Raw genomic sequence first — 15,340 nt, 5'->3', positions numbered from 1 at the left:
TATGACAGCTAATTAGTTATTCTATTCAAAATCTTTGCTTTAAATAAGATAACTAATTATACACAAAGGTTGCTCCCCCCACCTCTTGTGAAGGACTTGTAATTGGCTTACTCCCCCCCCTGACTATCACCGCCACCCCATCCTTCAACAGTGCATGTGGGTGTACTGCACAAGGCTTGCAATCTTAACTCCTTGAGAAACCACCTTGTTCATTCAGTATCATAACTTGTTAACATTCATTGATAAAGGTTAAAACTGGTGTCTCAAAGCCTGGTGCTTTAATTATAGCTCTGATTTAAAACTGTCGCAAGTTCTAAACAACTACCACAGACACTTCCTAAGTTTACTGGCAGTCTTACAAAGAGCCATGCACAATGAGCATCAGGTGACAAACACTATGACAATGTCCATTTTCCACTTCTCAGTATTCTCTGAACAATATCTAACCAGGAGCCTATTAGGGGTTAGATGTGCATCTGTCACATAAGCCACAGAGCCTTCTCTCTCTCTTGCTCTCTTTCAAACTGACGATAACACTAAGTACTGAGAAATCTTTAAACATCGTTACTTAAATTCAGCCATGTTTAAGTCACCCTTTGTGCCCAAGGAAAATTCAGTGTTGGGTTCAGGTGATTTCAATATTCTGTGGTAGATGAAATCCCAATACATATTGCCGACTGTGTTTTGTTTCTTCTCCTTGTTTTTCTTCTTGTGCTCTATTACCTTGAAGTACAAAAAGTTGCATTATAAAAAGGAAATGGCAGATGAAGAGGCTGCTTCCACTTAATCCAATCCATTTAACAGATACAAGTGCCACTGACCTTCTGGTGTCATTAGGTGTCACAAAAAAGCATACCTCTGTCGCCACTGATTCATATTTTACAGAGGATGCATTTTTCTTAAAAAGCAAGAGCTTTTACCTTGCCAAACATCTTCCCAGAGAAATTCATTTGCCATTAATACTTAGCACAGGGGCCTGTCTTTTTTTTTTTTTTTTTTTTTTTTTTTTTTTTTAAGACCTTATCTTTTTAGAATATGTACAGTTAACTTTGCATTTGAAACTGTCAGACCATGTACTTTCCATTATAGAGATAGCATCCTATTTCTATGTAAGCCCATTTCAAGTTCCATTTTTACAGCTATCTAAAAATCAAATCAACGTGGTAAACCTTTTGATGTATTTAAGGTTTTTAAAAAACAGTTCATTGCACTCGAGGAAATGCTTTAAAGCATTACAATGCAATTATTAAATCAAGACGGCAGACCAACATTTCTCCAGATAAAAAAAAAAAAAAAACGCAGCTCGCTCTCTTCTCCTTTTCATATGTTGTAGTACACTAATCTTTAAAATGTGGATTGTGGAATTATAGCACTGATGACATACCTTAGCAGGAGTTTGTCTGTGCAATTAAACTGATTCTGAATCTGTTATTAAAACTGACACACCATAGGTGGATGCGTACTCTCTCAAGAAAGGGCTTGGTGAGGTTCTTGGATCACTTAGCTACTGCCACTTAGCAACCTTAACCTTGGCTCATTTGTTCCCTCATTTACATCATTGTGACTCCAACGCTGGATAAACAAGAAGCCCTCATTAAAGGGAGAAAAGAAAGGTCTTTTAACTTATAAAAGGAACCTTTTATTTAAAAAGACTTTTTTTCTGGTCAGTTTAAAGCTCTACATGTTTGAAATGTAGTTAAGGACATCCACCATATAGGGCACTCACACACGATGTGCAGGTCCTCTGTCATGAAATCAGTTTCTCTTGTATGTGGTTTTGTCATTGACAAGAACAAAATTAATTTGATGGGGTAGTAATTTTGAATATCATTGATCATCTTTGTGTAAAGACCCAAAGCTTCAGTGTGACAAAATGGCATACAACCAAACACAAATTTCATGTACATGGAATCATTATTTCCTACAAGATTTCAAAAGATTTTTCAGTGCACAATGCCAGTGCCCCTCTAGAAAACTATATAGAGACTAATTTAATAATCACTCCCCAATCACCTCTAATATATGCTCTGATACTGACTTCAGTAGTTGCATTCATACAAGGAAATTAACTTTTTCTGCTCTTTAACCTCCAAACTCTTAATGGGGTTTTGTCCACATTGTGGCTTTGTTAGCCAAATCCCAGGGACAATTGATCCTTAGTCTCAATAGCCCTACATCTATCCATGTAAATGGTCTGATCTGACCTTAATACCTGCTAAAATGGATCTACTGCTAGTTACAGAAAATATAAACAGAAAATGTGTATATTGTATATATCTTGCAGTAATAACTGGATAAAGCCTGACCCCACAAAATATTTAATCAGGAATTCAGAGTTCAATAATGAATAAGCCAATAGAAACAGGTAAAATTACCTCCTCTGTCTTGTAGGTTTTCATCTATGAATATTCTATTTTCTTTCTATTAGAATACCTCTTAAAAGCAGGCCATCCTTTTTAAGTAGTGCAGGTGATTTCAGGCAGTTACACACCCTCAAACAGTCCTGAACATAAGTAATAAAATACATCTTCTCCAAAAGTTCTGAATTTACAAAACCATAGCCGTTATGGTGTTTGGTTCCTTATATATTGCAGATTTGTTTTCTGTATTTTTTTATAAATATAAGTGATGATTTCACATCATTGGGTTCTCATCCAGGATTTCAATCCAATAGTAATACCTCCAGAGCTGCACGTTTCCTAATCTTGTAACTTTAAGGTGGGTACTAAATCTAAAGGTTTTGGCACTGGCTTAGCTATATGTTGTAATGGCTCTAACAGCATTATAAAATGGATTTAAATGTTCCCCCCAAAGACTTTGACAAGAATGAAATAAAATTAAAAAATGGCTGAATGGTACTTTAGGAATTAGCAAAAACAAGTTGGACACTATGGCAATATGAAGAGGCTATCCTAATTTTCATTAGTTTCCTATTGGAGTTACAGGAATGTTTTTTCCCCCCACCGTATTGACCATTCAGTTAGACCAAGTATGGTAACCAGCCCATTCAGCTTCAAATGTTTAAGGTTAATTCCAACAACAAAAAGGGTACTGTGCAAGTCCATCTCAAACTGGCGATCTACATTTTAAATCTAAATATCTTTTAAAAAGTCAACAAAACTTTCTATGGAAATTTAAATAACAGAATTTGAGAGTCCATCCTTTTTTCCATTTCCTAATGTTTGAATGTTGTCAGGGTAAAGATATTCTGTACCACGTTGTACTCTTTTGATTAGTTTGATGTAATTATTCCTGCTCTGTAATAAAAGTACATTTGCAAAATTTCAACCTTAATTTCATAGCTACATGAAGCCAATCAAATGATCATATAGAAACGCAACATTGTTTTGTAAAGGTTTAGGTTGAGCTCAGCTGAGTGTCCTTCAATTATCTGTGAAAATCAGTTCACATCATTAGTGTAAACTGTAATTGAGGGTATAGACAATGATTATGTAATGCAGCAAAGATAAACCAAGGAGGACATCTGGAAATACTCTCAGGTGAAAGGGAACTGGGAAAATTATGAGAAATAAAGGGTATTTCAATGTTGCCAGAGAATCAGTCCTCCAGGCATGTCTTTGTACAGTTAGAATACCTTTTCCACAATGTAATGATTTTCTGCACTTAAAATATTAAAAATATTGTGGGCACTTTTACAACCAGGAATAGGAACAGAGTTTCTGGCTACATGCTGATCAGCTCTACAATATTATAATACAATATACCAGTTTACAAAAAAAGCTTTTAGTGCAAAAGTTTTTACATACATTTCCCATTTCTAGCTCCCAAAATGTGCTATCTATGGTTTGGCTTTTGTTAGTTTTGTCTACACTCTGAAATTATGACATAAGGAGTTAAGTAATATGAGCAATAATGAGAAAAGCAGAACCAGCAATACCAAGTTGTGACTTATTAATTAGCAAGATGTACTTTAGCAAGCTTCCAGTTCAATAGTCCTAATAAGCCCCAGTGAAACACTGCAGCAAGCAGAGTTTCTTAATCTGACCCTGGTAGTGCCCGGGAAAACACACGGTTTTGTCTGGAACAATAATTGCTCTTTCCACATGTTGCAAGTGTCCTGACCCTGCGATCGGCTGCCACTTTCCCTGCTATAATTACTCCTGATCCCTTCCAAATTAGACTAGCGCATTAGGTTTACAATAACACTGGCTAAACTTAAACCACTTGGGGAGCCTCTGCAGATCAGTCTGGAACAAGCGTCCTTTTCTTCAGTCCTTTGCCGGTCATTTCCATCGTGTCAGACGTTACATTTCAGACACTTTAAGTAGCCTAATTGTTAAGACAAAACTCGAAGGCAGAATAGTTTGTTTTATTTAATGTCTGTTACTCATTACTAAAAGGGGCCAAAGCATTTTAAATGACTGCACAAAATATTTAAATAATTAAAAAAAAAAAACGCATTATTGACCCTCTGAAAGCATTTCTTGTCGAGTGAAATTAACCAAAATACTCAATTTTAAACCTCCTGGTAGGTACATCATCAAAATGTTAGACTCAGGTACACAGATTATTCCCAGTGCTTATTTTTCAATGTTACAAGATTTTTGCAAGCTGAATGAATTTCAGAGCCGGGCAGGGCAGAGCGGCTGTGATGTTGTCAAACACACATATGTATTAGAAAGGGAAAAGGAAGCTGTTGTTAACCTAGAAGCACAGAAATCACCCTGTGCACCATGAGTGTACGCACACTCCTGTAACTGTGTGATACTAGACTGCCATTCCGTTGGGCCCAGGCCACCCTGTTTTGAAGTCTTCACTTAAAAAGGTAACAGTCCTGTACACAATCTTTTAAAAATAGGAAGATTTCAGTTGACATTTATCGCTTCTTTCACCAGTGCAAAGCTGGTTAATTTTCAGCCTTGGGTGCCTTGCTGTTATATATTCTGGTGGTCCCATCATTGCATACTAGAGGAAGTATGAAAGACCTAGTGAATCATTAAAAATACATAAAAATGTTCTTTATAGCACACTGGCAGGAACTGATTGCTGTGTTCCAGTCTAGAGTTGGCTGCATTTCAGTGGTTGCCATTTTACTAGTTTCCATTTTAGAGCACCACGAGCAAAGCTTCGGGCACCCTAGTTGATGAAAGGCACTACATACATGCAAATTAATTTCATTTTTCATAGATTGCATTAACATTTGAATAAAAGGATAAATCCATCCATTCTTAAACTAGATCTTTTCACAATTTGATAACCTGAACACAATCGGTTATCTGCCACTTCATGATGCCTCACAGAATGTAACCATTAGCACTGTCACTGCAGCTTTTAGCCATTGAATGTGAAATAATGCTAAAACACTTTTTAGCCTACATTAAAAATGCATTCAGGAGGCATAAATGTAGCTGTCTAAAGTTTGTGTCACTCCCAGGGTTATGAAGTGATGTATGAAATCCCTCCTCTCCAGCAATTACATTATGGTTATTATTTCAAAGATGTGCCTAGAGACAGGAGCACTATTCGCGGGCATTAGCGATTTTAAAATGGAGGAACACACAAAATGCTCTTTGGAAGTTTTAAGACGAGTGATGCAAATTCACTAGAGGAACCACTGGTCTGAGAACTCCTTTTTCTTTCCCATTTAATCCCCCCTTTCCATTTCCTGAAGCCTTAGTCTAGTCTCGATTGTAGACACTTAAGCAAACTACATCGCAGGGAAAGGAAGTCGGGGGAAGGCATCTCCAAAGTCAAAGAGCCTTGAAAATGCTGTATAGTGTACACATATATCCTAATATAAAGACCTTTTGACTGTTAAAAATCTGTTCCATTAACCATCACATTCTATTCCAGTGTAGAATTCTTATTGAAAGTGTTATTTTATAATATTCTTTTTGTTGTTGTACTAGACTGGTCACCTGCTGGGGGAAAAAAAAAGGTACATTGGCTTAAAACCCAAGCTGCTTTCACACACCATTCTATCCTTCCTTGTTAGGATTGGGATTGATACAAGTTGTTCCATCTGTTGTTTAAAAAAATACTTGTTTCTCCGTTTTGTTTCTGTGCTTGTATTCCACGTTACAGGTTCGGAAGTCACCATTATAACAGATCATGCAGCATCTATCGATCTGCCGTCTGTTCGGAACCTTAACCTAGAATATTTCTCAGCGAGAGTACTGGCTAAACGAACCAGTATTACAAAGGAAGCTACTGACAGCGGTTGCAAACATTAATGGATTTAGTATACCACTGTCAGTACAAACAGACTACAGATGTCTACAGCAAAATCCTAAAGCCTAGAAAGGGGAAGGCAAAAGAAATAAAGTTTAAAATCATGCTCAGTTATCAATTTCAATTAACTACAAATGCAATGGTGAATTTGTTTGTACAGTGGCTGCCAGTCACATTTAATGGATAAAACTGCAGTTCTGTTGGCTAGCTCATGGTCAGTATTGATTAACCCGAGTTCTTCAATAGCCCAGCACCATCCCTTCTCTTCAGGAAAAAAATTGTGCAATGAGAGACTTTCATTAGTTATTCAAGACTTGATTTATTGAAGGTCATCCAATGAGAATCTGTCTCTGACCAGCAAGTTAGTTCTCATTAAGTGGCGAGGCCATTCTATTTACCATTGCCTCTCCTGTGCATTAGGTTTAACAGATTGTCTCTGTATGTGTTGTTGCTTTTTATTAAAAAGCAATAGAAATAGATTTTAATAACCATGGAATATATTGCTTGAATGCATTTTCTGTGAACTTGTTTTTTTTGTTTTGTTTTATTTGCAAACCGTAGAATCAAATAAATGTGCATTCTACAAACAGATTTTTATTACAGTTATGCTATACGAGAAACATACTTGATTTTTCATTAAATCTCACTCAATGACATATAAAGTGTATTATTTTTATGTATAAAATCAAAGATATGGAATATATAGTACAAAGTATTAATTCCTAATGAAATCACTTATGCTACACATATCTGCAGCACATGTTATCATCAATTTCATTTTATGATGAAAGTGAATTGTCAGGGGACTATTTGAACTTTTGATGTTTCAAAGCTATCAACCTAAATGCTCTCAGGATTAGTTTAGTAATATCCATGTGCAACTTCAAAATATAAAAGCCGGCTTCTTAAACTCAGGTTGTAAGTCCAGAAGAAAAATATAGATAGACACTTTCACCACAAAGTAGAAATGGCATAAAATGAATGAGTGCATAGTACGCTTTCCGCTAGAAATTGCTATTCTATGAGCTCCAATTAGCATAATTATAGCTTGATCATTTTGCATTGGGAAAATGTGTATTTATATAATGCTTGCCTTCGTGCAGATATCAGTGTTATTCCTTGTTGCTCAGGAATTTTGAAGCATTTAAATCAGCATGTCTACAGGGTCACCCTGGCTTGTGGCTACAATCTTAAAAAAAAAAAAAAAAAAATTAAAGCGCTTTAAGATTTTAAATATTTCCCTCCTTACTGGAATGGTAAATTGAAATTGCATCTTAGCTGAAAAGCATTACCTGTTTCATAATTCAGCCGAGCAACATTCTCCCAGGGCACACTAATCCCTACCAGCTTCCTTGAAAACAGAGATCAGTATTTTTTATTTTTTTTAAAGTTTTGCATTAATGAGCATTTTCACCCCCCTCCCTTATCCCACACCCACACACCCTTAAGCATCTGGGTCTATCTGGAAGAAGTAAACAACTTTCATAAATATGTATCTGGGGACTATTTATGGAATGATCTAACAAGGTCTTCTCTAGTGGTTAATAAGCTCAATGGCAGATCAATTTGTTCAAGATGGAAACTCACATGCATAAACAGATACCCAAGTGCAATTACTAGGCAGTGTTCGATTTCCACATAAATGATTCATTACAACGATTACCAGCTCATAAACATTAAAAAAGAAAGAAAAGAAACAAGAGCATTAATTTATGTGGCTAAATACCTTTCACGTCATGTACAGTTTTTTGCTTTTGCTTGCTTATATACACAGTTAGTACATTATTGTAAACTGCTAGAATTACATTTGAGGACAAGATTGGCACGTCTATTCTAATAGCAGCGTATCATGATTCTGAACTTTCAGACTTCATTAAGGGCACAAAGGGTATCGTTTTTAATGTTTGATCAAGTTACGAGCAATAATAAGGCCATTTGAAGGAGTCTAAGATAGTGTGTACTTTACCGTAAACCCCACATCACTGAGATTACCTGAGGCTGTTGAACATGTTTTGCAGTTTTCATTTATTAGACTCTGGTAGTTTAAACTTAAACCAGGCATAGAAATATGGTAGGTGCTTAATGTGAATTTATATTCTATAATGTGTGAGAGCTGTTTTCTGGAGTCATCACAACATATTATACATTGGAATAAAATATCTGTTATGGTCATGCACAGATAGGCTATTCAAGTCTAGTGATTTCCATTTGAAATTCAGATATGATATTCAGATTGAATTTACCAAACAAGCCTTGGTTAGTATTCACTAAGATGCTACTAGTGGCATCTATCACTACTAGCCTTATATTGGTCTATTCTTTGTATACCAACCTTAATTGGCCAACACCCAGTTGAAGGCATTTTACCATGCCCTTGCATTACGTCCTGTATTCTGCAGGACCTCGGAAAGAACAGTGGAAAACACTTTAATGTTCTGAGACTGGAACCCTGGCAGCTACTCCACCTCAGCCCAAGGGTAATATACATGACACTTGAACTAATAATGCTGGCCATCATGGAGTAGTACACACATGATTTAATACTCCGAAACATTCAGCCAGGAAACATTAACAAAATGAATACATCATACAAATTGTCTGAAGTTAGTATCGCTAATGAAAAGACCTTGATCTTACATTTATTTATTTTCTACACTGTACCAGTGCATCTCTCTCATTAGGGCAAGGGAGCCTGACTAAATGTATAAAAACCTTGATTTGCAACACGATATGTAACTTTAGTCAGAATATTCATATTATAGTGATTAATCTGAGTATTCCTTAACTCAAATTATTTCAAAGGTTTGGTTTTATCAGGCAGTGAGAATCCATTTACCATACCCGTTGATAAATATCACAGGGCACGGAACGGGCTACATGGAAAAGTAGTAAAAGTGTCCTGAACACAAAGAGAAAAAACTAAAACGATTGGGAGCGGGAGCGCCGTGCGAGGACGTGCCGTGGCAGAGTGGGGAGGGTGTTTGGGATCCAAGCTCTGGCAGTCAGATAGGTTCAGCCTTGCAGTGAAAGTGGCAGCAAGTCTGCTACAACGAGGCAACTCAGGGGAATAACAGGCGGTTAAAAGACCAAAAGAAAGTAAATTAAAAACCACCTACTGTAAAATCATCAATATGTAGCTGTAAACCCTCTTTCAGCAGAGCATATGTACTATTACCAGTAGCAACTCCACTGGGATGGGCCATCACTTCTCTGGCTTTCCTTGCTACAAGGTGCTCTTAAAGCAACAGAGCCAAAATGTATTGAAACTGTAAGTGGAAAAAACGGAGAGCGCAATGTTTTCATCAACAGGAATTTAGAGTACAGTTTAAAATGGATGTCACTACTAAAGATACAGGGATCGAGATGCTTAATATTCAAGCATCACACAGTTTAAAAAAATCTTATTTTTTATGATTTGATGGTTTGCTTTTCAGGTGGAGATACCTCTTAATACTTAGGGTGACAAATAGGCGTTCATTCCAGTGTTTTTAAAGGTAGGCCAGCCAGTTTGACTCGTGGTCTCTGAAGAGTGACTGTATATGTAATGATCTTTTAAAAGGTTAGTATTGAAATGGATTTCAATGACAAAAAGTGAGAGCAACCCAAAGGGAGAATTGATGTATGTTTGTCCCATAATTTATGTCCAGCTTGTATGACTACTAAATAAAGCTTTGATCACTTTTTCTTGGACTTCTCTAAGATGCTACTGAGGGCACTCATTCTGAAATCCTTTTGAGATTAATACAATTAAAATTGTGATCCTCATAGCATTAATCTAGAGTGTTATGTAGTGTACATAAGATTTTAACAGTTCGGATTTACTAAATGGAGGAACTGTTCGAACATAAGGAGGTGTAATTGAATGTGTGCATCACATTGAAGGATGCAATAATTTGCATTAAACTGGGGTATGTTAGCTTGTAAGTACATGAGCCCTGTATACTTGTGAATAGCAGTTCATGCCCCAACTCATTGCGTGTAGGGTTTCTGTAAAATCAAATCGAAACTATTGAGCTCTATCATAAACCAAAATCTACTAATGCTAGATGTCAACACTTACACAATGATTTTGAGTCTCTGGAAGGGAAGAAGAAATTGGTTTTCCTGTAACTATACACATAAAAAAGCTCAGACAGAACATAATACTACTATTGTGAGAAATTGGTAAACTTGCTTAAAGGGGCAGTTTTACAGGGCATTAATATTAATTATTTTGGATATAATGCATGAATTGAACAGATGAAAACAACTGCACAACATTTTATCAAGACATTGTCTGTATATTATGTTTATTTCCATTTTATTTGATCACTAACTTGCTTTAAATTTACTAGCAGCAATGATATTCACAATATTTACTATCAGTAAGCACCAAATGTTTTCAGTTACCAATTTATAATAAAGATTACCTTCATATAAATAGTATCTTTATTGCACCTTGTAGTCGCAGAGAAATTTACATTTTTATTTTTCAGAACTATGGTTGGCTTAGTAATGACTTACCATAACTAGTAGTAAACACATACCCTCCCTACAAAGTATTAAGCTTTAAAATAAGCTGTAATATTGTGAAGAACCCAGGAACAAACATACACAGATGTCATTTCAATATTTGAAATTGGCAAGTTTAATTTAAAATAAGAACAAGCCAATAAGCTGAGAAAATAGCAAATACAAGAGAGAAAATTACATTGCCGGAAAAAAAAGTGAAAAGACTTAAGAAATTTATAAAAGTAATCTCCAAGTGGAAATTAGAAATCAACCCGCAGAAACGAAATAACACAAAAGAAATATTACTGTCCACTTTCTAAATCAATATAACATTGCTACAAGACAGAATTACCATGGTAACTCGAGTAAAAAGAATAAAGCAATTCTTATTATTTCAAAATAAAATCCGAGCCTGAAGCCCAAGTTTTATTACAGCTGCCGACAGATCACTGGCTTGTATTTATTTGAGGCATTGCTTTTCAATCAGATGCTTTATGAATGTACAAATTTCATTGGACAGCCTGCTTACAGGGTCATAAATTAAGGAGCAAAGGTAAACCCAATAATTTATCATCAAGTTTGTGAATTTCAGTTAGTCTTTCCCATCCGTCCTGCTTGGAAGTCTCAGTGGTGTGAGGAAACCTTGACAGTTAGGAATGGTTCCAGTGGTCTAAATGTGAATATATAATGTTTAATATACTGGAGGACAGAAACTAATAATACTATAAATAATAACATATGTAACTAATAACATACATTAATGGAACTCTTCTCCGAATATTCGGTAAAGCTAAAACAAAATTCCAGAAGAAACATTTTGATTAAAATAATAATACAAAAAAAGTATCATATTGCTGCATTCAGGCAATACTGGCCACTAAATATTGCAAGCCTTGTAGATATATTTTAATAGGCTAAACAACAGTATGAATTATATTCTCAATATTTTTTTCTAAGATGTTTCTGGATGCGAATAGTAAACATCTCTGAAAGGTCACCATTTAAAAAATAAAGTAAATACCTTCCAGTGCAGTGTTTTTGCAGGCATCTTTGATAATTAGGGTTAGCCCCAAAGACAGTAACATTTCTGGAGTGCAATAAGAGTCTGAGTGACAGGAAGAAGTATTTTTCTGACACAACAGATATGTTAATTATTAATAGGAACAGGTCTCTAACAAAGTTGTGTTCTGAACACATTTCCGAAATGGCAAAACAACTTGTCCTCAGGCAGAAACAAGTGAGAAAACACAGTTATATCTGTTCCAGCAAAACAGCCTTCAAGCCAAACATTTAGTACTCATATTAGGATACCATACAGAAATAACTATAGTGGTGTGAGATAACTTTAAATAGGTAAAGTTTGATTTTAAAATAGTATTTTTAGAGTGAGAGTCCCTCCCATCGAATTAACTCTAACACAGCTTAACAAATACCCAGAAATGTCTGGACTGAAGCTTGAACATTTTGCCCCCCCCCCCCCCCATTGCATATTTTCTGTGTTATGATTTTCAGCCAGTATCTAAAAATCTAATAAAGGCAGGTTGGCTACAGATTCTGGGCTTATTGTAGGTCAGAAAACTAATATGAGATTTCAACAGTGTTTAAAAATAGTAGAAGAGTGTGAATAGAGGGAATTGATTTGTATTCTACTTTCCCAAAAGAGATTTGGAGAAGAGGGAAACTAGATTACCTTTCCTCAAGGAGAACTACTTATTTCACAGGATTCGTCTTATGCATATAGACCATTATCAGGATTATTCAACCAGAGGAGCAATCAAGTATTTTCACACATGACAATCATGTGTATCAGTTCACCACAGATCTTGTTTCTAAACTTATTACTACACCTCTCCTCTCAAATGCAAGTTGTTTGAATTGGAGGAAAATTATTAATACAATTCTAAAAATAAAAAATAACAACTATTTCCTCAAAACTTTCTAAAAGAAAATGTTTGTCTTCTGTCTTGTCTTGGCTGAGTCTTTACTAAGATCTAATATGAAATAAGTAAGATAAAATGTGCATGGTGCATCGTGGGGTGCTGGATGTTTCGGACAGGCAGCGACACATTATAAAGGCAGGTGGGCGTATTTTTGGAGACTTGTACACAGGTATTAAAATGAACTTGCGGGCTCTAAGTACACACACAGAATCTATTTCACAGGACATCCTACTCTTCTGCCCACTCGCTCCATAAAATCAAACTGTTTCCCTTGGATTGAGAGACACATTAACAGCTCTGGCTATGAAACTACCGTATATAGCGGCTCTCAACATCTCTGCCAAAATGCCAAAGCAGTTGGTTGGCCCCAGCAAGCAAAGGGTGAAGCTTTTAGGCAATGAGCAGCAGGTGATCTCAGCTTTTCTGCAAGTCCTAATGCTCCTAAAAGCCACTCTCCCTGTTTCTGTAATTGGGCATCAGTAGTTAATGTAGTATTGACTGCATTACATGCTCCCGTGCATCCTCTCTCACTAATGCCATTTGCATCACCTTGTACATTTACCATATTGCTTAGCCAATAGCTGTTAAAAGCAATCCAAATCATGAATCATATAGGAAACTTTTAGCAAGACAGACATCCAAAGGAGACAATTTACAGTTGAGTTAATCTGGGTACATTAGCAAGACATGGATTCAGGGAGACAGACCAATTTATGTTTCTACGGCATTCCCTTTATTGGTTTTTAGATGGATAAGTGAAAGGATGCTCAGCTAAAATAGATATGAAATATCCATTTTCAAACATAAATAATGGGTCTAAAATGCAAGCCATTACTTTTAAAAAAATGCCTCTAGCTACAGAAAAAAAAAAAAAGTGATGAAAACATTTCCTCAAAGATGACAAGAATAACTCCTTTCAGGTCAATAAAAAGGTTGGGGTCCTGTATTCAGAGAAACCAAAAGTTGTAGTACTCAGCTCTAACATTGAAGCAAAAATGATAAGGACTCCTTTTCAGGTGCAGCACATCTCCCCAGTATACAAAGAAAGTCGTTTTAGCTACAAATAAGCAGTAATTCATCTATGCAACTTGCTGGCTACATCAGAGAGTGGAGTGACAGTTAACAGTGCTTTGCACTAACCGCAAGGATCAATGCATCCCATTTTAATTTTTTAATCAAGTCCTATAGTCTAATAAAACGGGGGGGGGGGGGGGGGGGGGGGATCAATAAGCAAGTAGCACAGTCGAGAGATAGCTTTATTATTTTTTACAGTACATATCCTACATAGGGAATTGAACATGCAAAAGTGTCTGTAGCATACGGAACTGAAAAGCAAAAACGAACATGCTACCTTGCACTGTACTGGCTGCAGAAGTATCCCCATCTTTATACTGCAATCCACTTAAGAGCTGGAGTGTAATTAAGGATACGGAGGAGATGACGAAGGCTTATTTGGTTACTTCAAAAGAGCTGAAGAAACACTTTGAAATGGCATGTACAACGACATATCCCTGTATGCATTCAGTTTTGCTCAAGAACAAAGTGATATCAAGTGGAGAAGCTAGGGAAACGAGGAGGGAACTGACAACTCATTGAAATCGCTAATAATAACAATCAATTACGTGCAATTAACACAATCCTGGGTAAAAGTTACAGGGTGCAAACGCTAGCCGGAAAACTGGGTTTAAAAACACAGCAGCATGAAGGTCTTTATTTCCAACTCCCAATCCCTACCAAAAGTGACATCAAGTAGAATTCATTTCTCGATAGCATGGTCTCACTGCTACCAGAAACATAGTAAATCCAATGCAATACATTAGTGGAACCATTCTCCACGTAGCAGGGCATCAACGCCTTTCAGCAACCTCAGTGTGATCGTACATTACTGTCCAAAAACAAGCACAGACACGGACCACTGACATCCCGATGTGAGCCCCCCAGTCAGCTATCGCAGCCCACCTACCTTCCTCCTTGTCCAGCACCATCGTCCCGAAGAGCGAGGAGTCCGGCTCCAGGCGATCCGTCCCCGGCTGCAGCAGCCAACACCGCCCCGCTGTACTTGTCTTCTCTGGGAAATAGCCTTTGCTATATAACTAGCGATCGTCCCTGGCAGCAAAGCTTTAAATTGCCCGGCTTTTAAAACTAGACGGCTCAATAACGGAACCCCATTCAAAACGAATAAAGGGGCTGTTGTGTTGCGTTTTGTTTTCTAGCAGGAAATTCAACCTTTTTTTCCTGTTCAATTCGTACTTGCTCCTTTGCTTTCAAAATAAGCCTCCACGGACTCAACTAAAACTGCAATTTACAACCCCCCCCCCCAAAAAAAAAAAAAAAAAAAAAAAAAACACAAGACGTGTTCGCCAGCAGAGATCTTCAATAATAATAAAAAAGAGAGGAAAAAAGGAGGAAAAAAAAGAAATGAGTCGACCTGCTTGTTAAATCTGTTACTGTATGTAATGGATTCAAAAGCCCTATATTATGATGATGAGTGGAAAGCTTTCTTTCCAGCAAAATGTTTCTTTTCCGCTTTCATTTGCTCCGAAACTGCAACTATATTCAAAAAACATCCAATGCCAGCCCTGACAAGTGCTAAGAGCATACTCTCACTGCCTTTCTCTCCCAATTTATGGGCTCTGCTCTCTCTTGCTCCTGAATAAATGCACAGTTCCCAGAGACCCTCGGATTCCCCTGTTAATTAAATCAATTCATTATGCTCA

The 15,340-nt window shown here is 36.7% G+C and overlaps 1 protein-coding gene and 1 long non-coding RNA gene across 2 annotated transcripts in view; one reads left to right on the top strand and one right to left on the bottom strand.

The window, feature by feature from the left end:
* Positions 1-15,340, top strand: part of LOC136747743 (uncharacterized) — a 129,392-nt gene that overhangs the window by 47,647 nt on the left and 66,405 nt on the right. The window lies entirely within an intron of this gene.
* Positions 1-15,340, bottom strand: part of lmo1 (LIM domain only 1) — a 28,955-nt gene that overhangs the window by 13,436 nt on the left and 179 nt on the right. The window contains exon 1 of the mRNA XM_066700882.1: positions 14,587-15,340. This exon is cut by the window's right edge and continues 179 nt beyond it. Within this exon, the coding sequence (XP_066556979.1) occupies positions 14,587-14,608 (22 nt within the window). The 5' untranslated portion in view covers positions 14,609-15,340. The remainder of the gene's footprint in view (positions 1-14,586) is intronic.

Source organism: Amia ocellicauda, chromosome 4 (assembly GCF_036373705.1).
Source record: "Amia ocellicauda isolate fAmiCal2 chromosome 4, fAmiCal2.hap1, whole genome shotgun sequence".
In the NCBI taxonomy this organism is placed as follows: domain Eukaryota; kingdom Metazoa; phylum Chordata; class Actinopteri; order Amiiformes; family Amiidae; genus Amia; species Amia ocellicauda.
The sequence above is the reverse complement of the archived record's forward strand: the minus strand, read 5'-3'. Positions and strand labels throughout refer to the sequence as shown.